We start from the raw sequence: 27,740 nt of genomic DNA, 5'->3' as shown, positions 1-27,740 counted from the left end.
CCCAGGGGAGCCTTAGAACCCACTCCTAGGGAGGGGGGAGGCGGTGCCCTGTAGAGCCTGCACCACTGGAACACAAACTGACCTCCCAGGCTGGGCACCCGGGGGCTTCAGGCTTGAGAAAATCAGAACATGGCCATCTGCCTTGTATCTGTGGCTGTTTCCCAAGGGTGTGAGACCCTGGGCCCATGGCAGTGATGTAGGGAAGCCATCTTGACCAAATGCCTTGGAGAGCTACGGCCTGGGTCCTGACTGAGTGCCCAGGCCTGATCTGCATGTGCCATCCGGCAGCTCACAGAGAAGCTTCTGGACCTGGAGAACGAGAACATGATGCGGGTGGCGGAGCTGGAGAAGCAGCTGCTGCAGCGGGAGAAGGAGCTCGAGAGCATCAAGGTACCACGTGGCCTGGGGGGGGCCCCGGCCAACTGGGCCCCCGTGCCTGGGGCTTCCATTCTGTCCTGAGTCATGTCCAGTTCTCCAGCATCCGAATCTTAACGTACTCTTGCTACACTCAGACAAGGGTGGGCTGATGATTTTACTCCATCAGTTTTTAGCTGGGAAGGGAAGCTGATGCCACAGTGGGCCAAACACACAGAAGAGGCTAGGTGCAGGCCGGCGCTGTGGCTCAAAAGGCTAATCCTCCGCCTTGTGGCGCCGGCACACCGGGTTCTAGTCCCGGTCGGGGCGCTGGATTCTGTCCCGGTTGCCCCTCTTCCAGGCCAGCTCTCTGCTGTGGCCAGGGAGTGCAGTGGAGGATGGCCCAAGTCCTTGGGCCCTGTATTCCATAGGAGACCAGGATAAGCACCTGGCTCCTGCCATGGGATCAGCGCAGTGTGCCGGCCGCGGCAGCCATTGGAGGGTGAACCAGTGGCAAAGGAAGACCTTTCTCTCTGTCTCTCTCTCTCACTGTCCACTCTGCCTGTCAAAAAAAAAAAAAAAAAAAAAAGAAGAGGCTAGGTGCAGAGAGGGGTACCTCCAGTGGGCTCCTCTGGGGGTCCCAGTTCAGGCTCCTGTCATCCTGCCCTGTTGCATTCCCAGCCTTGCCTCTGCAGCTCCACACACTTTAGCCCCTGGAGACACCCTAGGACCTGGTTTCCTAGACAGGGAGACCACCCAGTATTTCATTCTCCTCTCTGTTCCCTCAAAGTAACATTCTGTTACAAGGTCGTGTGACAAGGTCCTCCCTACCCGCCCCCCCCCCAGCTTCCTTTAAAATACAAATCACTGCACGCTGAGCTCCACGGGGGCCTACCAGCCCCTGCGTGGTGCTGTGTCAGGAGCTCGGGAGGCCCAGGGGTGCCCAGGTGCTTCCAACTGAGCATTTATTTATGTGCAGCCAGATGAGATACGAGCAGTAGTGAGTCTGAGCGGCTGAGGGCTGAGCAGAGCTTCAGCGGCAGCCTCCTAGGTGGGCCTGAGGGCCCCGTGGTGACAATGGACAGGAGCAGAGACACACGTTAGGTGCCGGCCGGGTCTCCCCACTCCCCCATTGCTCTACATACGGCTTCCCCGGCCCTCCAGTGGGTTCTCCGCCCCTCTGAGCACCCTCCCAGACACCCTAGTATACCGGCCCTTGGCTTTTTTCTTCTCTATTTTTGAAATAACATTTTTAACTTACATTATATGTAGCCAAAGGCTTTAATGCACCACTAAATAGCATTCAGCAAATAAAAGGCCAGGAACATAGGGAGGGCTATAAACAATGTTCAAATGAAAAGATGGCAATTGCATTCATATACAGTACAATTTTTTTTTTAAGATTTATTCATTTTATTTGAAAGAGTTACACAGAGAGAAGGAGAGGCAGAGAGAGAGAGAGGTCTTCCATCCACTGGTTCACTCCCCGATTGGCCACAATGGCCGGGGCTGTGCCAATCCAAAGCCAGGAGCCAGGAGCTTCCTCCAGGTCCTCCCATGCAGCTGCAGGGGCCCAAGGACTTGGGCCATCTTCTACTTCCCCAGGCCATAGCAGAGAGCTGGATCAGAAGTGGAACAGCTGGGTCTCGAACGGGTGCCCATATGGGATGCTGGCACTGCAGGCAGCAGCCTTACCCACTACACCACAGCGCTGGCCCCAGTACATTTTAAAATACTCAGGGATCACTACGAGTTGGGTAGGGATTCTTCTCACTCCTGGAGGCAGTGAGTGCTGTGCCTTCAGCCCGCGCTTCCCTGTCCGATAGGAGACGTACGAGAACACGAGCCACCAGGTGCACACCCTGCGGAGGCTCATTAAGGAGAAGGAGGAGGCCTTCCAGCGCCGGTGCCACTTGGAGCCCAGTGCTCGGGGCCTGGATTCCATGGGCAGCGAGGCCCTGGGCAGGGTAGGCCCTGCGGAGCTGAGTGAGGGCAGCCCAGCCTCTGAGCTGGACCCGCTGGCTCCAGCCCCACCATCCGAGGAGGCCCTGCCCCTGCCTCCGCCACCAGCACCTCCCTTGCCTCCTCCACCTCCCCCGTTACCAGGTAATCAGGATCCCTGGGAGCCAGGAGGGGCTGCATCACTGTGGGGACCTAGACCCCAGTCAGCAGTGTGTTGCTCGCGGGAAGCTGGGACCGCGACGCTGTCTGTGGGCTGGGGAGGAAGGGCTGAGGGGGGTGAGGTCTGACGCGAGATGCTGCTCTTCACAGGAGAGGGCCTAGGTGGGCAGAGGCCATCGGAGTCCTCATGGACGGGGCGGGAGCCCGTGGAGTGTCCTGAGCCCCTGGTCACTGGGCCGTTCTTGTTTCCCCAGACAAGTGTCCCCCAGCCCCACCCCTCCCTGGCGCAGCCCCCTCTGTGGTGTTGACCGTGGGTCTGTCAGGTGAGTGTCCCCCAGGGCCCTGGGCAGGGCTGGGAGGCCAAGGGGGGGTGTCCCTGACCCGGGCCTCTCTGCTCCCCCTCCCTCGCCAGCCATTCGCATCAAGAAGCCGATCAAGACCAAGTTCCGGCTGCCCGTTTTCAACTGGACGGCCCTGAAACCCAACCAGATCAGCGGCACTGTGTTCAGTGAGCTTGATGACGAGAAGGTCTTAGAGGTAACCAGGGCGGTGTCGGGCTGGGGCCCGGGCTGACTGGAGGCCCTGGAGAAGTCCTCAGACAGAACGGGGGCCCTGGCAGCTGCTCGAGCTCCAGCTGGACCATGCAGAGGGCGCTGGCTCTAGTGGAACGCGGCCACAACAGCCTGCTCTCGCTGACCCTTTGCAGGACCTGGACCTGGACAAGTTCGAAGAACTGTTCAAGACGAAAGCCCAGGGCCCTGCCCTGGACCTCATCTGCTCCAAGAATAAGACAGCGCAAAAGGCTGCCAGCAAGGTGACCCTGCTGGAAGCCAATCGTGCCAAGAACCTGGCCATCACCCTACGCAAGGCCGGCCGCTCAGCCGAGGAGATCTGCAGGGCCGTCCACACGTGAGGCTCCCGCTGACCTGGCCCTGGCCCCCAGCCCAGCTCTCCACCGAGGAGCATGGCTTTTGCTAGATCGCAGGGCTTCTGACAGAACTCTGTGTGCCGCCCCACGGTCATCCCCTGGCCTGGCCAAACGTCCTGCCTCTGGTGTGTGGCACGCACTGTGTGAGGAGCTGGGACTCAGCCCAGACCTGCACCCAAGGAGCTCCCAGTCTAACGGGACAGTGCAGCCACACTGGGCAGTTCCACCAAGCAGGCCGCAGCCCAGGGCCACGTCGCTGAGCCTGGTGATCAGTACACAGATTAGTCCAGGTCAGGGCCCGGAGGAAGAAGCGTGGTGCATTGGGTACTGAAGTGGAGCCTGGCCTCAGTGTAGGGAGGGGAACAGGCGAGACAGCGTAGAGGAGCGGGCCTCCTGAGCCACGCTCAGGCATTTGGACTTCATCCTGGGGGCAGGAGGAAGACATGGGAGGACTTTTAACTAGGAGCACTGGGGCCAACATTGGGCCGAGTTACGCCACCACTTGGGATGCCAGACAGACTGGAGCGCCTGGTTCAGGTCCTAGCTATTCTGCCTCCCATCATGCTTCATGCCGATATGCCTGGGAGGCAGTGAATGATGGCTCAAGTACTTGAGTTCTGCCACCCATGTGGGAGAGACCTGGATGGAGCTCCCGGCATGCATTTGGGCAGTAAACCAGCAGATTAAAGCTATTTTTCTTTCTCTCTGTCCCTTCCTCCCTCCCTCCCTCTCTCTCTCTCTCTCTCTCTCATTCTGCTTTTCAGAAAGATAGATACACAAACAATCCAAACAAAACAGAAAAAAAGCTTCAGGAGCATGGAATGTTCCCCAGGATTGCCATACTGTGCCAAGAGCCCTTTGCCTCTGGCTGGGTGTCACACACATTCCCCCACGCCCAGCCTTTGTTGAGCTGGAGAACCAGGGGCTGGTGGGGGTGGCGGGGAAGAGGGCCAGCGTGCGCTGAGGGTGCCCTCCGGCCCCTGCAGGTTTGACCTGCAGACACTGCCCGTGGACTTCGTCGAGTGCCTCATGCGCTTCCTGCCCACTGAGGCCGAGGTGAAGCTGCTGCGGCAGTACGAGCGGGAGCGGCAGCCCCTGGAGGAGCTGGCGGCCGAGGACCGCTTCATGCTGCTCTTCAGCAAGGTGGAGCGGCTGACGCAGCGCATGGCCGGCATGGCCTTCCTGGGCAACTTCCAGGACAACCTCCAGATGCTCACGCCGGTACGGCCCCTGCACCTGCTGCTCACCTCCCCCCCCAGCCTCCCTTCGCCCCATCCCAGCCTGGTTGTCACTCGAGTGTCCCTGTTCGCCTTCCAGCAACTCAACGCCATCATTGCGGCCTCAGCCTCTGTCAAGTCCTCGCAGAAGCTGAAGCAGATGTTGGAGGTGGGGCAAAGCTATGGACAGGGCTGCTGGTGGCACTCGGGTCCTGGGGGGAGGCGGGGGGCGGGGCCTGCAGGGCTTGGCCTGACCCTGCCGCCTGTGTATCTGTGGACAGATCATTCTTGCACTGGGGAACTACATGAACAGTAGCAAGCGGGGAGCTGTGTACGGCTTCAAGCTCCAGAGCCTGGATCTGGTAAGATGGTGAGGCTGCGTGGGCCAGGAAGGCCTGGGGCAGCAGCTGCAGAGCCAGGGTGCTTAGTGCTCGCTCTGCCCCGCCCCTGGCCAGCTCCTGGACACCAAGTCCACTGACCGGAAGATGACGCTGCTGCACTTCATCGCCTTGACAGTGAAAGAGAAATACCCGGAGCTGGCTAACTTCTGGCACGAGCTGCACTTTGTAGAGAAGGCTGCGGCAGGTGAGGGGAGCCTGCCGGGCCCAGGACAATCCCAGGAAGCCAGGAGGATAGTGCTGGGGTCCGTTGGTTTCTGGCTTTTGTTATCTGCTTTTTGACAACTTCAAAGCTTTCCGCTGAGGGAGCCTTCCTCCAGGCACCAGGCCGAGCCCAGCCTTCCCAGCTAGGTGCACAGTGGGCAGGACCAGGAAGGGGGCCTGGGTCTTTCCCGGCTCTCTTGGGCTGGCCCCGAGACTCCATGCAACTCTGCAGCGTGGTGGACCTGGGTGGCTCTTAGCTACTCCTGCCCCCACTGTGAGAGACGGAGCTGCTGTCATGGAGACCGGCCTCTGTGGCTCCTGTGCTCACTGCCTCCATTCCCTTCCCGGGCCCCCACACGCGAGTGCACCCAAGTGCGCCGTGCTGGGCGGGGGGGCAGCCTCAGCCAGGCCCCTGTGACCGCAGTGTCCCTGGAGAACGTGCTGCTCGACGTCAAGGAGCTGGGCCGGGGCATGGAGCTGATCCGGCGGGAGTGCAGCCTGCACGACAACAGCGTCCTCCGCAGCTTCCTCAGCACCAACGAAGGCAAACTGGACAAGCTCCAGCGCGACGCCAAGACGGCGGAGGCTAGCAGGGGCGGGGTGGGGTGGCGCGGGAGCGGGCCGGGCGAGCTGTCCGGGAGAGAGGGCTGGGGTGGCAGCCCCCTCGGGAGGTGGTCACTCGGGAGCTCTCCGGCTCGCTGAACCCTGCCCTCTGCCCTGTGTGGGCCTCCTGTCCCTGGCGTGGGAGCGGGGCTTCTCCTTCCTGCCAGGCTGACCCCCCCCCTACATCCTACCCCCCCAGGAGGCCTACAACGCTGTTGTGCGCTACTTTGGCGAGAGTCCTAAGACCACACCCCCTTCAGTGTTCTTCCCGGTGTTTGTCCGGTTCATCCGTTCTTACAAGGTAAGCTAGAGAGAGGTTTTGAGAGGAGTTTGGCAGAGAGAAAAAGGTCGGGGGAGTGGCTGGGGGCAGGGGAGGGGGGCCTTTTCCGAGTCCTCCTCGGCATCTTGGGGAGGGAGCTGTGGAGGCTGGTGACAGGCCTCTGCGTTTGTGAGCTGGTGGGCAGGGTGGGGGCCCAGGCCCTTCCTGTCATTGTCTCGGGCAGGAAGTGCCCCTCCAGAGGGTGGCCACCTGGGGTTAGCTGGTCCCACTGCCACCCACTCTCCACCTCGGTGGCAGCCCAGCCTCACCCCTACTTCACTTCCCCTCTTAGGAAGCAGAACAAGAGAACGAAGCCCGCAAGAAACAGGAGGAGGTGATGCGAGAGAAGCAGCTTGCTCAGGAAGCCAAGAAGCTGGACGCCAAGGTGGGTGGGGCCAAGAGTCAGCCTGGGGGAGGGCGACGTGGGGGCCAAAGTGTCCGGGGCCTGGGGACGCGTCAGTGACCCCTTCTTCCCCTGCAAACGCCTGGCTCCAGACCCCATCGCAGCGGAACAAGTGGCAACAGCAGGAGCTGATTGCGGAGCTGAGGCGGCGCCAGGCCAAGGAGCACCGGCCCGTGTACGAGGGGAAGGACGGTGCCATCGAGGACATCATCACAGGTGGGGGCCTCTCCCTCCGGGGCCGCCCAGCCCACCCCCGCGCGGGCTGACCGCTGTCTCTCTCCTGGGCCACAGTGCTGAAGAGTGTCCCTTTCACGGCTCGTACTGCCAAGCGGGGCTCACGCTTCTTCTGCGATGCAGCCCACCACGATGAGTCAAACTGTTAGCCCCCAGGGCTGGGCCCGACAGGTACTGGGCACCACAGCTGCCCTCTGCATGCCCCTCTGCATGACTCGCAGTCATGGAGACGCGTCCTTCTCGCGGGCCCCGAGCTCCGAGAAGCATGGCTTCCCCTGCATGTGCCCTCAGGGAAACAGCCTCTCCCCCACTAATGCCATCCTGGCTTCTACTAAGACCTGAGGGCTAGGGTTGGGAGCTGTGCCAGAGCAGGCATGAGCAGTCCCAGGGTTGGCATCTGAGGGGGGAGTAGCCATTCCTCGGCCCCAGCCTCCCCCTGGGGTTCTCTGCACCCACAGGCGCTGGGCAGGAGCTGCTGCCTGGGCCAGGCAGGGGCACTTGAGCTCCGTTCCCTGACATCTTGTTGGCCTGGGGTCTCACTCCATCGTTTTCTGCCCACTGCCGGCGGCCCCCAGTTACCTCCTTACTTACTCCTCAGAAACTGCAAAGTTCTAGGGATGCGCCAGCCACCCACCCGGCCTGTCCCGACCTCGTGGCTGGCTCCTCCCTGGCCCTGCCTGTGGGGCGCAGCCATGTGTAGAGGTGCCACCCCGGCTCCGCCTCCCTGCCCATTCACGGACCTGTCTTCCCCATTCACAGGCCTCCACAGCCAGCCCATCGTTGTTCGCCACCAAGCCAGGAGTGCTGCCCCGCCCAGCGGCCCCCCTCGGGCTCCAGGCCCCCACTGAGGCCTTGCTGGGGGCAGAAGTACTCAGCCCCCAGACTCCTGCAAGCCCAGCCCCTGGGTGCGGCCCTGGCTGGCTCCCTGGAGCCCCGCACTCCCTCGCTGCCTCCTGTACCGCACCTCGTCCCCAAGGGCAGCCCAGGGCTGGGAAGAACCACGTCCAGCTTTGGCCTGCACAGGAGCACAGTGGCCCTCTCGCGCCAAGCCCGGAGGCTTGAGGTGGGGGAGCAAACATCCACATTCACATCCGTGCTGCCATTTGTCCCATGGTCGCCTCTGAACCGGAAGATCGGCCAGTCTCAGGTCATCTCTTGCCAGGAGCAGGGCCCGCCTACGGTGCCCTAGTGGGGAGGGAGGGGGAGGAGGAGGAGGAGGGGCCAGGCTCCCCGCCCCTAGCCCTGGCCTGTCCCATCCTGGGCTGACTGTCCCTGCTGGACAGAGCGTGTGCCAACAACCTCCCCCTCCTTCCTCAGCTAGGGTTTTGTGTTTTTTTTTTTTTTTTTTTTCTGTTTTTGTTGTTTGGGGTATATTTTGGCAGGGGGCGGGGAGCCTGGTGGTCTCGGATATTGGCTCAGTTCCCTGCCAGTTCTTTTCCAGCCCCTAGAAGGGAGCATGGGGCCCGCCTCTTTTTGTACATGTCCCCTGCCTTTCCTCTTGTACATAAACCGCAGACCTTCCCTCAACAAAGGCTGGAGGCACCAGGTCTGACTCGGTCTCTTTTCTCAGTCTGGAGGGGTTGAGGGTGGTCATTTAGCTGGACCTCAGCCACAGGGGTAGGGAGAGGTCTGGGGGTGAGGAGCTGCATCCGTGTGGGGAAGATGAGCTCAGAAGGCTGTGGGGAGAAGCAGGCGGGAGCAGGGCTGCGGCCACACAAAGAGGCAGGCTGACTGATCCACTGGCGCCCCCTGCTGGCCACGCACGCGCGCACGCACCCACCCAGCCGCCAGCCTGCCCAGAGGTGCATGCAGAAGACGAGTCTCCAGCTGCGTTATAAATATTGTTATTTAAAAAATGAAAACCAAACCAAACCTAAACACACATACATCGGGTCCCCAGGCTGGAGGAGGACGTGGTGGAGGCCCAGGGCCAGGGCAGGCAGGAGCGGGCTAGAAGGTGTCGGTAGAGGGCGAGGGCCCAGCCCTCTGCCGCCCAGGCTGTGTCCACCAGCCTGTCCGTCACTCTTCCCTGGAGGCCCCTGGCTCACGCTTCACTGGTACCACCCCACTCTGGGGCCGAGGGCGAGGGCTGCACTAGCTCTCTGGGGCTGGGGGCCCACAACACCAAGGGCAGCCCTGAGAGGTGCTAGCAGGTGGAGGGGTGGGGCCGGGAGGTCAGGAAAAGCAGACACAGACCAGACCGAGGAGGGGTCTGGCAGCTGGAGCCAGGCCCTCAGCAGGCTGCGGCAGCGGCGCGGCCGCTCACTGGTGGTCGTCCAGCTGCTGCAGGAGCGCCCGCCGCCGCCTTTCCAGCTCGCCCTCGCTCAGCTCGCTCTCCGATGTGTCCCAGCCTGTCTGCTGGAGCAAAGGCACAGCTCACCCCTGGGGCCTCCACCGAGGGGCTGGGGGGCCTGGCCGAGCCTGCCGGGGCCGCTGCCTCTCACCTTCTCCTTCTTGATGCTGAGGCCCGGGGCGCGGCGAGGGAACTCCACCTGCCGGAGCTCCCTGGCCTTGTCCTGCTCCTGCTCCTCACTCTCCTTGCCAGCTCTCTCCTCAGGCCCGCTCCCACTCTCAGGGCTGTTCTGGAAGAGCCCAGAGCGCCCGCTGCCGTCAGCCCTCAGGAGGGCGGCCTGGGAGGCGGGTGGAGCCGATCTCACGGAGCAGCAGCCTTAGGTGCGAGTCCCTTCTGCACTCACCGACTTGTGTCTTCTCTTCAATTTCTTTTTTGGTTTCTTGGCTTTCCGAAGGCCATGGTCTGCTGGAGGGAGAAGTCCCTGTTACGTTCCACCAGGACCGAGGGAGGGGGGCGCATTCCTGGCCCTGGCCCCTCTGCTCATGCTTCCCAGACGGGTCTGAGGCAGCCATTTTCCTTGCAAGGAACAGGAAGTACCTCCCCACAGGTATGGCCCTCCCAGCCCCCTCCTGATGGGGGTGGGGGCTCAACCAGGGCCAGCAGTCCTCTGGCCACTGGCACCCAGGCTGCCTACCTGACCCAAGGAGGAGGTGAGAGGACGGGGAGCCCCGTCCTCCAAGGGCAGCACCCCCACTCTCAACTGAATCAAGTGAGGAAGAGGGCTCCGAGCCGGACTCCGAGGGGTTCCGCCGCCTCCGCTTGGGGGGCCGGAGGGATGGTGGGGGCAGCTCCTCCTCCTCGGACTCAGAGCCCTGGGCGGATCAACAGAACAGGTCAGCGCGGAGGTCCCCTGGCTTTCGGGAGCCCTCCTCTGGGAACTGGGGACAGGGAGGAGGCTCCAGGGCCTCCTGTTGAGCTGTCCATCTTCCCCAGGCAGTCCCTTCCCCTGTCACTCACTGAGGGTGAGTGCGACCGCTTGTGATGGTGCTTCTTGCCTTTCCTGCCATGCTTTCGGCCTCTGGTGTGCAGGTGCTGGCACTCGGTCTGCTGGAAGCAGAGGGAGAGAGTGAGGCTGGGCCTCAGCGAGGGCTCCGCCTCCTCTCCCTGGCTTTGCTTCCTCCTCGTGGCTACAGCCGCCAGCCCGTCCCGGGTTCCCCCTGGCCTCCCCTTCCTGATGGCTGTGGCCACCGAGCTCTGGCCAGAGGAGTGCAAGGGCCTGGCACAGGCTGGAGGGAGGAGACCTGCCTCACCTCCAGCACCTGCAGGAACTCGCGGAAGAGCCGGATCCGCTCCGACTCCAGAGTAATCTGTGCAAAGGCTGAGTCACACACAAAGCGCTCGCGGACCTTGAACGGGGAGAGCACTGCTCATCAGCCTGGGCCCACGGGCACAGGGCCGGCGTGGGCCCCGGGGGGCTGTGCTGCCGCCGCGCTCAGGCTGCACTGCTGACCTCTTCCCAGGCAGTGCCCAGCTCCAGAGCAGGTGCGGCCTGCCTCAGCATGCTTCGGAAGGCCGCTTCCCGGCGCCGCACCCTGCGCGCCTCCTCCTTCTCCCGCTCTCTCTCCCGCGCCTCTGCTTTCTCCAGCAGCTGTGGGCAGAAGGGACACAGGACAGCGGCGTCACTGGCGGCCTGGGGCCCAGGGCCCGCGCCCACAGCTCAGGAGGCAGAGGTCGGGGTTGGGCTGCCCCCAGGGGACAGAACCCTGAGGTGTTGGAGGTGGGCGCCACCACACCCAGCCCCTCACACTGTTGAAGGTCAGCTTGATGTTGCCTGCGTCCAGCGCGGCAGCCCTCTTGTCAAAGCTTATGGCGTGGGCGAAGTCCTCAAAGGCCGTGTCCACCTCCACACAGAAGCCCCGGTCCTGTGGGCACAGCGGCACATGAAGCGGGGGGCACCCTGGGCTGAGGCCCAGAGCCAGCAGGCAGAGTCCCAGCACCGGACACTCAAGAATCTCCTGCCCCCAGGAGATCCACATGGCCAATGCCTCAGAAACCGAGCTGCTGCGTCCTCATCCTTGCCTGGGCCTCGGCCCCACGCCCAGCCTTGTGCCCGATGTCACAGAGCTGCAGGGCGGCGAGGTGTCTGCCACCTGGTGCCTGAGTCCCTCATGGCCAGTTCTGTGCCTCTGGCCTTAACCTCTGGCCCCCGTGCAGTCTCAGCCTCCTGCTGCTGCCCCGCCTCTGGCCCTGTCTACTGAGGGCTTCCTGTGGGTGGTGTGCTTTGCACGCCTTCTCACTTTGTCCCCCCGGTTCTGAGCTTAACAACGGGTCCCGGGTGCTTGCTCAGCTCCCACAGCTGATAGATGATGGCCAAGCAAGAACTCCAGCTCTCTCACCCCGGGAGCAACAGGTGTGCGCGTACCTGTTCTTCTGCAGGCACCACACTTCCCAAGGACTTAGAAAAGCGGTCTCACTCAGCTCAAGATGACAAGAGGCGGAGGTGGAACTGGTGGGCACAGGCTGGAGTCCCTTCCTCCCCACACACAGCTTAAGAGCCCTCCCTAGAGGGCAGAGGCCTGCTGCTTCCCAGGGCGCCCCAAACCCACACTCTGCAGCCCTTCTCAAACATCATCCTCTCTCTCCCGGGGCTCCTCCCACCAAGCACCCCACACCTGGGCACATCCCTTCCACCTGGCTCTGTCTTCCCAAGCTGACTCCCTCCGCTCCTTCTTTGTTTCCAAATCTCTTGAAAGGCACCACTCACTCCCTGAGAGCCCATTACAAGAACCCCCATGCACTACTTCTCACAGCCTTGAGCGTGGACTCTCCCTCCGCCTTTCACAGAGTCCATGTGTAACCTGTGGAGATCCACAGCCAGGCATTACTTGATTCTAAGACAGGTGCTGCCTCCACGCCACCGTCATGGACACCGCTCCTCCCAAGGTTGCTTGTGTTCTCAAAGCCAGATCCAAGGGCTGCTCCCCAGTCCTCGCTCCCCTGTCTCCAGTGCTGCTGTATTTACTCCTGCAATGGCCCCTGTCTGACCTCTGCCACCACTCCTTCCCCTGCATGCACTGTTCCCAAGGACTGCCCGTACTCGCCCCAGCAACCTTGGCCCTCACCTCCCTGCTGGCTCCAAGACCCACACTAGACAGGGCAGTCCACAGATAACGCCAAGTTCAACAGCTCCCCCAGAGAGCACATTTCCCCACAAACCCGGCTCTGCCAGGCCCTGGGCTTATGTCTTCCACCTGCTGCAAACCCCAGGCTCTGCATTACCCTAACAGGACTAGAGGGGTCCTCGCTCAGCCTGGCTGTGCGTGGCCACAGGGAAAGGCAGGAGCCCAAATGGCACAGTACATGGGAATGGTCTAAGAAGCTATGTTCTCAGCAAGGCAGGACCCCTATGGGCCTACTGACAGTACCAGCCAGTCTATGGCTAACAGTTAACCAGAGAAATTGAGGTAACCATGAGATCAAGTATTTTTTACTTCATAAGATTATCCCGTTGAAAATGTGCAGTTGGGGCCAGTCTTGTGCAAGGGGTCAAGCTGCTGCCTGTGACGCTGGTATCCCACGTTGCTGGAGTGCGGGCTTGGGGTCTGGATACTCTGTTTCCAATTTAGCTTCCTGCTAACACATCTGGGAAGGCAGCTCAAGATGGTCCAAGTCTTTGGACCCCTGTCACACGTGTGGGATACCAGAATGGAGATCCTGGCTCCTGGCTTTGGCCTGGCCCAGCCTGGGCTGCTGTGAGCATTTGGGGAGTGAACCTGCAGATGGAAGATCTCTCTCTCTCTCTCTGCCTTTCAAATACACAAATCAATCTTTAAAACATATACATGTGTGTGTATTAGTGCTCCCTGCTCCAGGCTGCTCTGGAGAACAATTCTCCCAATGGCATTGGTTTCCTTCTGGCCCAACTCTCCCTGCATGATCCCTGTCATGGTGCCACAACCACAGCCCCGCCCCTCGACCCCTCCCTTCCCTCAATTTCACAAACCACTGCTACTGCTTAGTGCCTGGTTTTAAAGGTTTTGGACATCCTTCTTCAGTAGAACGCCTGTGCATGGAAGAAGCAAGCTGCTCTATGTGGAAATGGGGAAGGCACAGGCCTTTAGCCTAGCAATGAAGACGCTGATGAAGGCTATGTCCCACCCTGCGTGCCTGGGTTCGAGTCCTAGCTGCAGCTCCTGACTACCCCTTCCTGCTCAAGTGGAGCTGGGCAGCAGCGGGGATGGCTCAAGTGATTGGGTTCCTGCTGGCCCCTTGGGACCTGGCTGTTAGAGGCACTTGGGGAGCAGGTGCCAGCAGTTGAGAGCTTTTGTCTCTCAAACTATTTAAAAAGAAAATAGGGGAAGAAACATAAAACCTCCCTGTGCACACCGCTGGTCTGCAGGGCCCCAGGGTCACAGAGGCTGAGGGTATCCCAGGAGCACAGCTGGCCTGGAGCTCTCCCGCCTCCTAGGAACAGCGCCTGACTGCTCCCTCCCATCCCTAACCCCACCTCTAGCATCCAGGCCTTCTCCAAGTTTGTACCAAGGAGCCCTGACGACCAGAGAGGTCTGGGGCTGAGTCAGAGGTGAGTGACTCAAGCTTGGGAACGTACTGCATCACCTGCCACTGTCACAGTCACTATCCTGGGGCTGGGAGAACTGTCCTCTGCTAAGGACACAAGTCCTCGTGCCCCGCAGGTGCCACTGTACCCTCAGCGCCTCGTGCCTTCCCATATCCACAGCCAGACTTCGTAATTTAGCCTTCAAGGCTTTTTACGTGGAGGGCTCTTACTTCCCACCTGGGGCTTCTATGCGCTAGAGAAATGGGGGACGCCACGGGACAGTAGCCTACCCAACAGCTATGCTGATGTAAAAGGCTGCATTAGAGTTCACCGACAGGTCAGTGTGCAATTAAGATGCAACAGCTGCCTGAGTTTGTCAGGCGATGCCCAAGGCTTCAAAGAGATTTTACGTGCATGTTGGGGGTGGGGGAGGGTATATGGAACTTTATTCCCAGCTCCTTCTCAATGCAGGCACCACATCCCTCTCCTCTGTAATTATGCTGAAACCCTCATCTGGGGACGAGGACACGGGCTGAGAAAAGTCATGTGGCCTCCCCAGGTGCTGAGCCGGAGAGACGCCACAGAGCACGTGAGAGGAGAAGGACGGCTCGCCCTTGCCAAAAGGGCACTGGCTGCTCAGCGCCAGTCCACGGACAGCCCGGGGCAAAAGCAGCATGGCGCTGCTACATAACCCGAACAGCCAGGAACAGCCGAAGACCTACGTTTCTACGTGAGATCACTAGACTTAAACCAACACACTCCAGGTTTTTCTAAAACACAGTTCAGGCCAGAACTCCTCTGTGGGCTCCCAGTTTACGACCGGGTATGCTTCTTGCTCCAACCCGCCATGCTTTCCCATGGGCCTCTGCTCCTGTGGCACCCTATGCCCACAATGCTCCCCCTCTTCCCCTTGTCATTCCTAAAGGCACAGGGCAAATGTGATCGCTCCCTGCTCCCATCTCTGTCATCTGCACAGGCCTCCCGGGGAACAGCGCTCAGGTCTCTATTCCTAGCAGGCCATGAGCTCCTAGGGGCAGGTGTCTTATTCCTTGCTGTAGCCCCCGGGCAGGGTAAGGGATCACTGCAGAGCCTCGCAGGCCCAAGAGTCCTGTGCAGGGAGCCAAGCCTGCACCCAGCCTGCAGCCACCCACCTCCCTCACCTGAAGAATGTCTTTAATGATCTTCTTCTCATCATGGAACCGTGCCTTCAACTCCTCCACATAGAACTTGAACAAGTCCAGAGGGGTGGAGCCTGCAGGGAGGGAGGGAGGGTGGCCTGGCGGGTGGCAGCTTCCCCAGGTCTGGCTGGGGGTAAGGTCGAGGACAGGACCAGGCAGGGGTGCAGAGGCCAGCAGGGCAGGAGACCAGACCGGAGTCGGGGAGCCTGGCTGCCTTACCCGGCTGGCCCAGCATGTTGGCGAAGCGGACGTCAGTGCTGACTGCTGGGTACAGCTCCACCCAGGTAGACATGGAGTGCAGCTGCCCTGTCTCGTGCAGCTCATCTAGGAAGGTCTGGGCGGGGAGAGGCCAGTTACGGGGCATGAGTCGGGGAGGGAGGCAGAGCCAGAGGCTGCAGACAAGGAGGAGGGAAGGGCAGCGGGGAGCAGGGGACCATCCCGCCTGAGGGCAGCAGAGGATGCAGGGAGAGAATGTAACACAGACAAGGAACAGGACACTGAGAAGGATCCAGCCTGGGAGGGAGGCAGGCAGGCAGGCAGGCAGACCTCTGCCCGCAGGACCCTCTGCCCGTGACTTGGCGCCCAGCTCCTGACCTGCAGCTAAGGAATCCTCGCCACCGCCACCCCCAACTGCGGACAAGCTCAGCCTGTCCGGCTGCCCACCCAAAGGAAACAACCAGGCCCTGGCAGCTCCAGGTGAAGACACAGCCAGTCTCCAGGTGCAGCACAGGCCAGAGTTCGGGGGGGACAGTGCCAAGGCAAGAGGCGGGACAGGCGGTGGGGCCGAGAGGAGGCAGGGCAAGGGAAAAGGCTGTGGTCTGGGGCGGAGCGGAGATACCTGGAAGGCCTCCCGGTTCTTGCGTTGCTGACGCCGTTCCCGGAGCCGGGCCCGCTCCCGCTCCTCCTCCTCCTCCCTCTCCAAAGCTCGGATGTGTTCCTCGAAGCAGATCAGCGCATCCTCCTTGTCCATGTCTAAAGGTGGGGCGGCTCGGTGAGTGCCGCCAGCAGAACCCCCTCTCCGACCCCAGCACCCCAGAGTGGCGGGGACAGCGGTGGGGGGCAGGGCTCTGTGTGGGCAGCTACTGCCAATGGTGGCTCCTCAGCACTTGTGAATTCACATTATCAGAAGCCAGGACAGGAGACCCTCCTGGGATCCGGGGTGGCACGTCCTAGGGAAGTGGGGATCAGACGGGCTCTGATGCCACCTCGGAGCGGGAGTCTCTGATTGTGACAGACACGCTGGATTGGCCTAAGAACACAGCCCTAGGAGCTGTAGCGTCACTTCCTACACGCACACACACACACACACACACACACACACTATCCATGTCCACCGTGGAGGACGCATCCAGGAGGGCAGGAGGAGGTGGTGTGTGGAGGGCTGCCGGGCCCCAGGCCAGTGAGGAGGGCAGAAGGGCCAGCTGGGGGTGGGGAGCTGGGCTCACTCTGCAGCTGATGGTCCTCAGCAAAGCTGGGGTTGTCCATGAGGTACTGCTGGGCCTGCGACCAGGTGGTCTGGAAGCTGACGCTGCTCATCCCGTCCAGGATGCTCTTCAGGGCCTGGATGTTGCGGCGCCGGAGCTGCTTGGCCTGCTCCTGAGAAGCCACAGCGTGGGGTGAGGCAGAGCAGGCCAGGGCTACCCAAGTGGGCCTTGGCGGGGGGCGGGGAACAGGGTAGAAGTAGCTAAAGACCGGAGGAGGAGAGCCAGACCCTGACCCTCGTGTCATGGGGAAGGCAAGAGGGCAGAAGTCACAGACCAGGGACTCTGCCACCTCTCCCCGCCCTCCTAGGCCCAGGGCTGCAGGCCGATCAGAAACAGGGGAGGGACATTCCAGCGGCTGGGGATCCAGCCATGACCGTTACCTTCTCCTTCTTCGCCAGGAAGAACAGGACGTCGTCATACACCTCTTTTCGATCCCTCTCAGGGACCACGGCCCAAACCTCCAGCTCGCCAAAGGTCTGCTCTGCCCGCCTGTGGGGCACACAGGCTCAGCGCGGGTCGGCCGGGAGCCGAGACCCCGGGCCCTCCCTCAGGAGTCCGGCCCGGCCCGGCTGCTGACCGGTAGCGGGTGGTGGAAGTCATGCGCTCGTGCTGCTCCAGGAAATGCTGCAGCGTCTGCTTGGCCTCCTTGGCCCGCAGCCGGGCCTCCTCCTTCTCCTCCTTCTCCCGCTGCGCCTTATACGCGTTGAATGCCTGCTTCTTCTCACTCAGTTTGGGCAAGGCACTGGGGAGCAGAGGATGGCCACAGGGTTAGGGCTAGAGGGTCAGGCCACACTGGGGAAGGGTTTCCACACAACCACAGCAGGTCACAGGGACCTGTGACGGGTGTCTGAGGCAGGCTGACAGGAAGCAACACAGGCCCTTTTGCTTTGGGGGTCTTCCTGTCCCCACCAGACCTATGCCCTGTCCAAGCCCTCCCCCCGAGTTAACTATTCAATTCAATCCAACAAACACTTGTACCCCTCTACCCCCAGGAAGCCCTCCAGGTTTCTTCCCCTTCCACCCGGCACCAGTCTGCCACGTTCCTGACCGTGGGCTGGAGTGTCGAGCTGGGGTTTCTCGGGGACTCCCTGCCCCAGCGGCTCTCATGAACAGGGCCTGGCTCCCTCTGCCCAGGCTCACCTATAGCGGGGGTCAGTGACCACCATCTTCATGGCCTGTTCCCATGATGCATTGGAGGGGACGGCCTGGAACGGAGCGAGCAGGGGTCACGGGGCCTGCAGGCCTCCGGTCCCCTTCAGGCCTTCCCTGTGGGAAGCCCCGCCCTCCAGCACCTTGTCCCTCAGCAGCTCCTTGAACGCCTGCTTCGCCTTCTCCCGGTTGCTCCAACTGAGGCCGGACCTCTCCGGTTCAGGCTTGGGTTCCTCCTCCTCCTGCTGTGGTGGCTGCGGCTGCGCGGCAGAACTGGAAAGCAGAGGGGCCTCAGCCCGGGGCTCCCAGCCGCCAAGGCCATCCGCGCCCTGCCCCCCAGCAGCTCGCTGCGCTCTCCTGGCCACACCCTCCAAACCTTCCGAGTAAATGTGCTGGGGACCAGGGCTGGAGCAGTCTAGCGCCTGTGGCTGCACCTGCGGCACCCTCACCTGCTGGGGCCCTCCTCCGGGGGCTGCAGGAAGCCCTGCTCCAGCGGCTGGGCGGCCTCCGCCACATCACAGTCTCCACTCCCACCGGGCTCGGGTTCCAGCAGGCCTGAGGACGCGGGCGCAGGGCCGGGAGGTGCAGGTGGGGGGTCAGGCTGGGGCTGAGGCGGCTGGGGCTGTAGTGTCTGTGGCGCCAGCGGCTTCTGCTTTCTGCGGGCAATCCAGAAGGGCAGGGATGGAGGTGGTCAGGGGGCTGGCGGGTCTACCCTGGGAGCCCCTTCCTCCCACACAGCAGGGATGATGCGGAGAGGGTCCGCTCCCCGCCCCCACCCATGGGATGCCCCCCAAGTATGAGGACTGGTAGCTCCAGGGGCAAGGCACTCACCCTGCAGCCTCTTGTTTGACTAGAGCTGCAATGGGCAAAGACAACACAGTCAGAGAGAGGTGGCGAGGGTCCCGGAACCCCTGCCGAGGCCAAACCCTCTGAGTCCCAGGACCCCTCACCCTCTAGCTCATCCAGGTCCTTGGGCCGGGTCCAGCGGGACTCCTTACTCTGGTTGTTGTAGTAGTAAGGTTTGCCTGTGTCCGACTTGTACTCTTTCCAGGGACACTGAGACAGCAGCAGCTGCAAGAATATGGAGCAGCGGACTTCAGCGGGCTGGGCATGCTCCCAGCCACAGTCCAGGGAGTGTGGGGGCCCGCTGAGTGGAGGACACTTCTGCTACTTCCTGGCCTGGCCTGCATCGGGGCAGGTGGACGTGCTGGGAGACTAGGGAGGGTGGGTGGTGCTCAGGGGCCTTGGGATCAGGGAAAGCGTAAGGACACTACGGCTACAGACTCGGGGGAGGCCAAGGACTGGGGAGGGCCAGGAGCCCATGCGCAGGACCTCTGCCTTGGACTTGAGCACGCTGGGCTTCTCCCACACGGACTGCTTGTCATCGGCATTGTAGTAGTAGATGCGCCCATCGGGGGCCACGTGCTCGCTCCAGAGCGCCCTCTGCAGGGAAGGGGGCACAGGACAGCAATTCTCACCCTGAACACTTAACCACCAGTCCCTACCCCCAGCTTTCCTCCCAGACACGCCCGAGCTGGAAGAACTCACCAGAGGGCCTGTCCCAGGCACAGCAGCTAGAAAAGAAGCCAAAGCAAACTGCTGAGCCCCTGCTCCGGGCCCCGTCTTCTCCCAACCTGTGCCTCCCTCCTGCCAGCCCCAGTGAAATCCCCCTGGTCCCAGTAACAGCCCAGGCTCCCTGGCATCCCAACGGGCACCATCCAGGGTGGCCTCCAGTCCACGGTCCCCTCTCCCCTGCCCCCCCAACCTCCGAGCCTGGGGGGGGCAGGCCCCCAGAAGACTCACAGCTGGCGGTGTCCGCACCCGGAGCCGTCTGCCGAAGAAAGAGGAGGGGGAAGGGTTGGGGCCAAGCCCAGTGGCCCCCAGGACCCAGGCCGTGGGGGTGGAGAAGCAGGCCGGGCCAGGATCCATGTGCCCTGCTCCCTCACAGGCTTCCCCCCATGTTCAGGGTCCTGGCTCTGGGGTCCCACAAGGGAACTGCACAGCGGCTCCGATTCGCTTGAGCCAGCTCCCGAGACCCCTCTCTCCACAGTGGATGCCAAACGCTGCACCTTCCTCAGACTCCAGCTCACAGGAAGGCGCACCGAGATCCCCAGGTGCCAGTCTCCTCCAGAGGCAGAGGAGGCGAGAGGGGCCGGGTGCTCGTGAGGGTGAGGAGGGTGCCCCTCAGAGGGAGCTGGCCTCAGTGTGGGGACCACCCAGACAGATCTCATGTGCCTTCGGGAGGAGCCAACTGGCGAGGAGGCCTGGAGTGTGGGGTGCCGCCGGGGACCAGGGCGGAAACGATGCAAGAGGGAAAGAGCGGAGCCCGCGTCCCCGAACTCCGAGTCAGACCCACAGGACCGCAGGACCGAGCCTGCTTCCTGCCAGCCCCCGTGCTCACCGCTGCGGTGACGGGCACCGCCGGCAGCAGCATTCCCGGCATCATCGGAGGCACCATGCCCGGAATCTATGGACACAAAGAAGACAAGAGTCTGGCCACCGTGGCTGGGCAGCGTCCCTGTGAGTTGGGGTGCCCTGAGATCACCCCGGGCCAGAGCCTTCACTGGAGGCGCTTCCAGCCAACCCCTAGGGGCTGTGCACTCACTGCTGCCCAGGTGGCCCAGTCATTCAGCCCACAGATCCGCAGGGGCCGGGCCCGGGGCTCTCTGCCCTCCCTAGGTCTTTAAGCGGATCCCCACTCTCGTCTCCCAACCCAAGTCAGACGGGCAGGGTTTCCTGGAGGCCCGGGGAGGGGGACGATTACCTGTGTGAGTGGTGGCGGCGCCCCCATGGGTGGGAGCATTGGGGGCAAGATGCCCGGTGGCACAGGGGGAATGGCTGGTGGCCTCTGGCTCATGGGGGGTAGCCCCATTGGCAGAAAGGGTGGGGGCATCCCTGGAGGGGGCATCTGGAAATGAGGACAGGAAGAGGTGTTGAGCAGAGAAGCCACAGGCCCGTCGGAGGCCGAGAAGACCCCCCTCCCCCGCCCGAGCCCTCTGCTTGCTCTGAGGTAACACCAAGGGCTTTGGTGGGAATGCCTCCCTCCTCACCACTGACAGACGGGTGCCTGGGGGGAGACCTCTGGGCCAAGAGGCAAGCACAGCGCTTCAGAAGAAGGGGAAGGGAGAGGCGAGGCCGAGTGACAGCACCCCTGCAGCGGCCCTGCCTGCTCAGCCACACCCACAGGCTTCTCTCAGAACCAGAGGCGGGAGGCAGGTGTCCAGCCCCCATGCCTCCGTGTCTGGCTTGGGACTGCCATTGCTATTCAGTGAGGACTTAACACAGGCGAGGAGCATCGAAAGACAGCCCCACCCTGTCCTCGCCCGTGGGGGTGGGGGTGGGGCGGGGCAGGGTGGCTTCTTCCCTTCCCTTCTCCTACCTCCAGACAAAGGGGGACTGAGAACTCCACGGCAGCTCTTGCCAGCCCCGTGCCCAAGCAAAGCCACCCCTCTTCCAAGGGCAGCAGACGGGGCCATCGCAGGAACACCGTGCCAGCTAGGCAGCAGTGCTCAGGGGCTGGGGGGAGGGGGAGGGGGGTGGTGCAGGCTGGAAAAGCCAAGCCCAGGGGAACACAGAAAACTTACGAAGGGTGGTGGCATCATGGGGGGCCCCGGTGGGAAGGGGGCAGGCGCTGCTGGGGGCCGGGGACCAGAATCGGGAACCGACTGTTGAGGGAGAGAAAAGTCATAGGACCCAGGATGGGCACGGAGATGGGCTTTGCAGGAGGCAGGCAGAAAGGGTGAGGATGGCCAAGGGGGCTCAGAGTTCTGGGCCCTGGGCAGCGTGCCCTCTGTGCCGGCCCGGGGACCGCGGGCTGCGCTCCCTGCAATGTCATCTTTACTGTGGGAGCTCCAGGTCACCAAGGCACCTAGGGGGCAAGGTCAAGCCACTCAGGGACAGGCCCCTTCTCCAGCGCCCCCACTTCCGTTAACCCTGTTAAAGACGCAACCCAAAGCTCTCTGTGCACGCACAGTCTCTGGTCCCTAGTCTGAACGTTCCCCACCCCCTACCCCCAGCTGCCAGCTCCTGCCCTCACTGGCCTCATCTGAAGTCTCCACTCCCAGCCCCAGCCTCACCTCTTTAACTCCACACCACCTGCTTCGGGGCAGCCTCCCCTCCTCCGTGAACCCTGACCTCATGTGCAGGATGCAGGCGAGGTGCTGTCACACACCAACTGGCTCTCAGCACCCTACCCTTTCGTCCCCAGCTTAAAAGATCACTTACTCTAAGGCGGCTTCCTGTTTCTACTTCCAGTTTGTTCCCCGTATGATGTCCGTTTCAGTTTTCCCCGCTATATAGCTTTTCCGTTACTACATCTGCCTGGACACGCGCTACCCCATAGAGGGTGGTAAGTTCCACGGGCGCAGAGCTCACATCTGAATCCCGTGGAAAGCTGGATTCCTGGGACCTGCCACAGTATCTGGCGCATAATAGGTACTCAATAAATACTGAACGAGAGAGAAAACAAATGAAGGAACCAATCCTCTCTATAGGATCTTCTCATTCTAAAAAATGAATTCTTAGACATATTGCCCTATTAAAACAGAAGACTGGAATCACCTTAAATATACATGTATAAGTCAGTTTTGGGTTACTCTAATGAACTACCTGGGGTTGGATATTCTATAAAGAGGTTTATTTAGGGGCTGGCATTGTGGTGTAGTGGGTAAAGTCACCACCCACGACACAAGCATCCCATATGGGCACCAGTTCAAGTCCTGGCTCCCCTACCGTGGTTCCAGCTCCTAGCTAAAGGCCTAGGAAAAGCAGCGGAAGATGGCCCAGTTGCTTGCTGCCATCCATGTGGGAGACCTGGAAGAAGCTACTGGCTCCTGGCTTTGGCTTGGCCCAGACCTGGCCGGCTGTTGTGGCCATCTGGGTAGTGAACCAGCAGATGGACAATCTCTCTCTCTCTCTTTCCCCCTCTTTTTTTTAAAAAATATTTTTAAAATTAATTTATTTGAGAGGTAGAGTTACAGATAGTAAGAGAGAGAGAGAGTGAGAGAGAGAGAAAGGTCTTCCTTCTGTTGGTTCATGCCCCAAGTGACCGCAATGGCTGGAGCTACACTGATCCGAAGCCAGGAGCCAGGTGCTTCTTTCTGGTCTCCCATGCAGGTGCAGGGGCCCAAGCACTTAAGCCATCTTCTACTGCTTTCCCAGGCCGCAGCAGAGAGCCGGATTGGAAGAGGAGCAGTCGGGACTCGAACCAGCGCCCATATGGGATGCTGGCGCCACAGGCGGAGGCTTAACCTACTGCGCCATGGCACTGGCCCCTATCTCTCTCTCTTTCAAAAAAAAAATAAAAATAAAAATCTTAGAGAGAGAAAGAGAGAGAGAGAGAGACTGACTTATTTAGCTCACAGTTCTAGAAGTTCAAGGGCATGCTGCTGGCATCATCAGACCCCATAGCAGATGGTGATGGCAGAGCGCATACAGAAATCCTGTGCATTGCAAGACAGGAACCTTGAAGGGAGAGGCCTGGTTTGCTCTTTCTAACAATGCTCCCCTCAGAATTAACTCTGGGTCCCACACAAGAACTCAGACCCTTTTTAGGACCAGGCCCCCCATGCCGATCAACCTCCCTGGAGGCTGCACCTCTAACAAGTGCTATCCCTTCAACACTGCCACTGAGGACCAAGCTTCTAGCACATGGACCCCTGGGGGTCCAACCACATCCAGACCACAGCAGTCCACCAGCGAGGAGCTATAAAATCACACACAAGCATATGATGGACCACCAGGCAGGCATACACAAGAACCAAGAGGCTCGCTATCTCCATGTGGAGAAATCCCTAAGGTGATGACACACAAGAAATCGGTGGAGACACTGTGTGCTTGTACCTTCTCAACACCCAACCCTATGCATCATGACCTATCCAAGACGAGCTTTGGCTGTATCAAGGTTTGGAGGCCCCAGGGCTTCTTTGTGCCTGGAACCTGGCAGAGAAAGGTAGGAGCTGGCTGAAACGAAGCCGCCTCACTGTGCCCAATTTCCATATCTCCCCCAACGACCCCTCCTCCGCAGGTCAGCCCTGAGCATTCTTTGCTCTTGACCTTGGCCTGAAAAGGGCATGAACCAACCTACTCCGCCCTGCCAAGCCCTTCCTCAGGGTTCAACTGCTTTGGCCTTGCATCTGCACCTGCTCCTGCCCCCACCACCCTCCTCGGCGTGGGAAGTCAGAAGCTAACCCAGGCAGTCTCCCCTCCAGCCACCTTGGGGGGCCTCCTACTGGCCCCAGGGCTGCCCGTTTCTGGGACCGGCTCCCCCACCCCACCCATTCAGCTGTGCAGGAGAGAAGTCTGTGTCACATCGCACACTCCCTCCTCGCTCCTGCCACGTCACGGAGTCCTGTTCACTTCCCCGCCTGAAGACTTCTTCAATCCTCTCTCCCAGCACCACCACCTTTCTCGTCCAAGCCACCATCTTTTCTCATCTGACCTCTAGCTGCGGCCTCCCAGCTGTTCTTCTTACATCCACGCCACAGCAGGCTCTTTAAAATACCCCTCAGACAGTTCCTCTCCAGCTCACACCAACCTCCCCGGGGGGGCCTGCTCCCCAAAACGCCTCACCAGCCCCAGCCACGCCACACTCCAGCCACTCGCGCCTCTGGGTTTGCTCACCTTTGCCCAGGGCGGCTGTGCTGGCCCTGCCATGCCCGCACCCCTTGCCTACGTGTGCTCCACGTCTACCAACCCTTTCCTCAGCAGAGCCTCTCCCCAGGGGGCTGCAGGAGCTGGAGCCCTCTTTTACACACTCCCCTGTGAGCAGCAGCCCCTGGAATTCCAACACAGTTGCCTGTGAATTCTGACAGCGCTATCGCCTTGCATGGTCGAGATTACAAAACAAGTGTTGCCCGTGACACTGGGACACCCCATCGGTTCTAAGATCTTGCCTCCTGCCTTCAGAAACGTTCAAACGAGACATAGGGATCTGCTGCCTGCACTGCATAGAACCTTCCAAGGGGCAGGGACCTTGCTTCTGGTCACCCCAATACAGTCGATGCCTGATTTATTTCCCTTCCCATTCGCTACAGGCACCCAGCAGGGGCTCCTGCAGACTTGGGGACTGAATGAGCAAACAGTCTCAGCAAGTCCCACGGGAGAGGGGTGTGTGGGGGGGCACTAATGTAGCCTGGTACTTACTCAGGAACACACGTCAGGGTTCCAGGAGACCCTGGAGGACCCCCCCCAACCAAGGCAGGCCCCTCTTTTCCACTGAGAAAGGCACAGGATGGAGAGGAACAAGGGCCCGACGTCCCACGGCTGGTCAGGGACTGAGCCAGGAGACCCAGTCCGCCCTCCTGAGAAGCAGTGTGCCTGCCCAGCAAGCAGGTCTGCTTTGCCTCCAGTACATCCCACGATCCGAGTGGTTACACCACTAACCACCCAACGCCTGCTTGCCTGAGAAGCGAGGTGGCTGCCTGGCGCCGGGCCCACAGTCTCTCATCTCTCATTCGGAGCCTTTCTGAGAAGCCCGTCCCATTCTGCCTGGCGTGTCCTGACTCAGTGTCTCCCCTCCCCTGCCCTGCACGGGAACTGTTCAGGTTACCCTCACACGCGTCTTTCACTCTATTCGCCTCTCCATCCAATATTCCCTCCTCCAGGCTACCTTTGTGACAGCCCCCCACACGAACACACCCCCACTTACCTGCGTCCCTGAGGATAAGGGCTCCTCGGAGACTGCCTGCTGGGCGTCTCCCATGGGACTGCTGTCTCCCCACTCCGGGTGGGGGGATTCCCTAGGTTGGAGGATCGACTTATCTCCTTTTAAACCACTCCCACGTGTCTCCTCAGGGCCTGCACAGAAGTGCAGCGATGCAAAGAGCAGTCTCACACCTAACCTCACTAGGTTTTTGCAAACCAGAAGATTCCAAAACAGTGTGGCCCTGTACCCCGGCCTAAAAGCTGCTGAGTACAGGCTGTGGCGGAGGCAGGCAGCTTGGCTGTGGTCTGGGCTGCTTGGGGAGGGGGAACCGGAATCCAATGTCGGCATGAAGAAACTCAAGTGATAAAATGTTGACCGTACACGGCCATCCTCAATGCAGGACGGCGCTCTCCGGCCAGCACTCGGACAGCGCTGCATTTTGTTGGACAGCTCCCCACAGAGGGCCGGGGCAGTGCAAGGGAAAGAACTGTCAATTACGGAGGAGCTTCTCTGAGCTTCCTGGCTCCCCAGAAGCCCTCTTGAACTCCCCCACCTGCTCCGATGCCAGGACAACCTTGGGTCTTCTTAACACTCCTGGGCAAGCAAGGCAAACACAGGAATGCCGAATGAAAGAAAACCAGACCCTATAGCTTCTCCAGAACCAGACACCTGCGTGGGCAGGGCCACGTAAGGAACAAGCACTTGTTTGCCTGGGCCCCTGGAAGCGCCTCTCCCCTCCCCAATGCACAACCAGCAATTCTCACCTTAGCATTCCGGGGCATCTCAGAACTGAGTACTCAGGAGAAAAACAAAAAGGAGAAAGGGACTGGGATGCGCAGGTGGATGAGAACAGAAAGAGGAGATAGCAACAGCTAATGATTATTTCAGTGCGTATTATGAGCCAGATACCATGCCACTCACTTCAATCCTCCCGGCCAGCTCAGAGGTTACTATCTTCATCTTATAAAGAAACCCAGGTTCACAGAAACTTGACCAAGGTTCCAAGGGATTAAACAGGCAGAGGCAGCAGGTTTGAAATCCCAGGACTCTGAGCCCACAACCCATGCTCTCTCTCCTCCACAGGCTGCCCCCCACCCAGGGAGGATGATGGTCTCCCTCATCCCCCAGCCCTCGCCACGCAATCCTGAAATCCAGGGAGCAGCCCCGCCATTCGGAAGGCGGCCGGGTCTGCCTCCCTTCCTCTCCTGTAGGGATATGAGTTGCAAAACAAAGACAGGGAGGCACCTCTTAGGAAAGACCAGCTGAATACCCTGCCACCCATCAGCACCAGTCTCTCCCTCCCCTGCTTCCAGGACCACACAAGTTCCCACCCCACCCCCCCACACACCCACACACCACCTGCCTTCCTAGAAAACACCTTCCCCTGGCTTCCCTACCACGCCGCCCCCTTCTCACAGGGCTCCCTTCCAAAGGAGAGAAGGTTGCGTCCTGGCTCCACCTCGAGCTGGGCTCCACCTCCTCCTCTACTAACAGCTTTGGGCCAGCCTCCACACCCAGGGCCCTCCTACGGCCCATGCTCCCAACCTCCTCCAGAAACACCCCATTTTGCAGGTGGAAAGTATCTGGGATATAATTTTCCTTTTTTTTTTTTTTCCACCTTAAGTCAATGAGAAATCGCAGGCCCAAAGGTCACATGGAGCTGATGGCAGTTTGCTGATGGCAGCGCCAGGGCTGGGGCACAGGAGCCTCTGCGCTACTTCTGGGCCCACCCAGCCTTGGGTGGGGGCTGGCAGGCTTCCCTTTCCTCAGAAACCCCTCCTCAACCCCGCCGGAGAACATGAAGGAGGGTGGGGGTCTCCCAGCGGTCGTGGGCTGGGGCACCCCGGTCTCCCCCAAGGGCGTCAGCCCTGGGTCTGGGGGTGGGGCACGTCGCACGCCAAGTATCCCAGGATGGAAAGCCGGTCCTCGCCGCTCCCCTGGTCGCGCGGCTCCCGCATCTCCGCTTTCCCGACCTTTCTCCACCCTTCGCGGCTTCCCTCCCTCCGCCTCGCCCAGTCCCGCAACTCTCGTCCCCGCACGCACCCCCGCCGCGCACCCCAGCCAGACTCCATCATGGCCTCCCCCGCCCCTTCTCACCCAAATCCCCGCCCCCATCCCCCCTGTCTGGGCTCCTCTCCCTCACCCTTCGTCCCCCTGACCCTTCCCTGGGGTCCCGGGCCCCCACCCACGGCGGCCTCCCCGCCGCCCCCCAGGCCCCGGCCCGGGCCGCAGGGGGCGCTGTGGGACCGCCCCGGGCCCCGCCACCCCCGCGCGGGGACGTTACCATGCCAGAGCCTCCGAGCAGCTGAGCCGGCTCGGCCCACTCGCCAGTAAAAGCCGCTCTGATTGGCCGGGCCGCAGCCGGGGGGCGGAGCCGGCGGGGGTCGCACCCCTTCGGCGCCGGGGCTCCGGTTACTCCGCCGACCAGCGGGGCTTCTAACCGGCCCCGGTGCGCCGGGGCCCGACCCCGCCCCCTCGGCGCGCAGCCCCAGGCCCCGCCCCTGTGCCGCCGGGTCCGCCCCCTGGAGGCGGGGCGCGCCTGCTCCGGGCTCTGACTGACGGCTGCCGCCCCCGCGGGTCCCAGCAGCGCTCTGGCATCGGGCGTGCGAGGCGGCTAGGCAGAGGCCGCCCAGGCCCAGCGCTGGGCCGGAG

At 61.4% G+C, this 27,740-nt stretch overlaps 2 protein-coding genes across 20 annotated transcripts in view; one reads left to right on the top strand and one right to left on the bottom strand.

Annotated features, from left to right (window-relative positions):
• The window catches only part of FMNL3 (formin like 3), a 58,588-nt gene extending 50,262 nt beyond the window's left edge, over nt 1-8,326 (top strand). For 3 of the 5 annotated variants that reach the window (XM_070052203.1, XM_070052201.1, XM_070052200.1), the window contains 15 exons: nt 289-390; nt 2,181-2,460; nt 2,730-2,798; nt 2,888-3,012; nt 3,182-3,384; nt 4,390-4,624; nt 4,721-4,789; nt 4,902-4,982; nt 5,076-5,205; nt 5,647-5,807; nt 6,025-6,126; nt 6,437-6,529; nt 6,640-6,763; nt 6,839-6,952; nt 7,541-8,326. In XM_070052203.1, coding sequence (XP_069908304.1) covers nt 289-390; nt 2,181-2,460; nt 2,730-2,798; nt 2,888-3,012; nt 3,182-3,384; nt 4,390-4,624; nt 4,721-4,789; nt 4,902-4,982; nt 5,076-5,205; nt 5,647-5,807; nt 6,025-6,126; nt 6,437-6,529; nt 6,640-6,763; nt 6,839-6,930 — 1,866 coding nt within the window. In that variant the 3' untranslated portion in view covers nt 6,931-6,952; nt 7,541-8,326. The remainder of the gene's footprint in view (nt 1-288; nt 391-2,180; nt 2,461-2,729; nt 2,799-2,887; nt 3,013-3,181; nt 3,385-4,389; nt 4,625-4,720; nt 4,790-4,901; nt 4,983-5,075; nt 5,206-5,646; nt 5,808-6,024; nt 6,127-6,436; nt 6,530-6,639; nt 6,764-6,838; nt 6,953-7,540) is intronic. The other 2 variants (XM_070052204.1, XM_070052202.1) reach the window with 1 other exon arrangement.
• Nucleotides 8,327-8,609: 283 nt separating this feature from the next.
• PRPF40B (pre-mRNA processing factor 40 homolog B) lies at nt 8,610-27,507 on the bottom strand. Of its 15 annotated transcripts, none has more exons than XM_051845459.2 (26): nt 27,373-27,507; nt 21,028-21,108; nt 20,208-20,351; nt 19,845-19,910; nt 19,247-19,274; nt 18,992-19,017; nt 18,776-18,886; nt 18,394-18,514; nt 18,275-18,299; nt 17,893-18,099; nt 17,587-17,716; nt 17,435-17,499; nt 16,872-17,036; nt 16,675-16,783; nt 16,256-16,406; nt 15,649-15,782; nt 15,030-15,144; nt 14,793-14,884; nt 10,880-10,996; nt 10,585-10,722; nt 10,385-10,480; nt 10,092-10,181; nt 9,769-9,946; nt 9,478-9,539; nt 9,226-9,363; nt 8,610-9,139 (listed from the first exon to the last, which is right to left on the bottom strand). In XM_051845459.2, the coding sequence occupies exons 1-26, from the start codon at nt 27,373-27,375 to the stop codon at nt 9,044-9,046; spliced, it is 2,688 nt and encodes an 895-aa protein (XP_051701419.2). In that variant the 5' UTR covers nt 27,376-27,507; the 3' UTR covers nt 8,610-9,043. The 15 variants fall into 15 exon arrangements, with proteins under 15 accessions (XP_051701419.2, XP_069908299.1, XP_069908300.1 ...); XM_070052198.1 differs by having other exon boundaries at nt 10,092-10,178; XM_070052199.1 differs by lacking the exon at nt 27,373-27,507 and adding an exon at nt 27,232-27,250.
• Between the last annotated feature and the right edge of the window lie 233 nt (nt 27,508-27,740).

The sequence above is a fragment of the Oryctolagus cuniculus genome, chromosome 11 (assembly GCF_964237555.1).
Source record: "Oryctolagus cuniculus chromosome 11, mOryCun1.1, whole genome shotgun sequence".
Classification (NCBI taxonomy): Eukaryota; Metazoa; Chordata; class Mammalia; order Lagomorpha; family Leporidae; genus Oryctolagus; species Oryctolagus cuniculus.
Note: the sequence above shows the minus strand (reverse complement) of the source record. Positions and strands in the feature narration are given on the sequence as shown.

Excerpts from the sequence above, each read along its gene's own strand:
- PRPF40B (XM_051845454.2), bottom strand. The coding sequence starts at position 25,526 with ATGCAGCGCTGTCCGAGTGCTGGCCGGAGAGCGCCGTCCTGCATTGAG. Across the intron at positions 18,300-18,393 it reads GGACCTGGATGAGCTAGAGG|CTCTAGTCAAACAAGAGGCT; the intron begins GTGAGGGGTCCT and ends TGCCCATTGCAG. Across the intron at positions 16,407-16,674 it reads TCCTGGCGAAGAAGGAGAAG|GAGCAGGCCAAGCAGCTCCG; the intron begins GTAACGGTCATG and ends GTGGCTTCTCAG.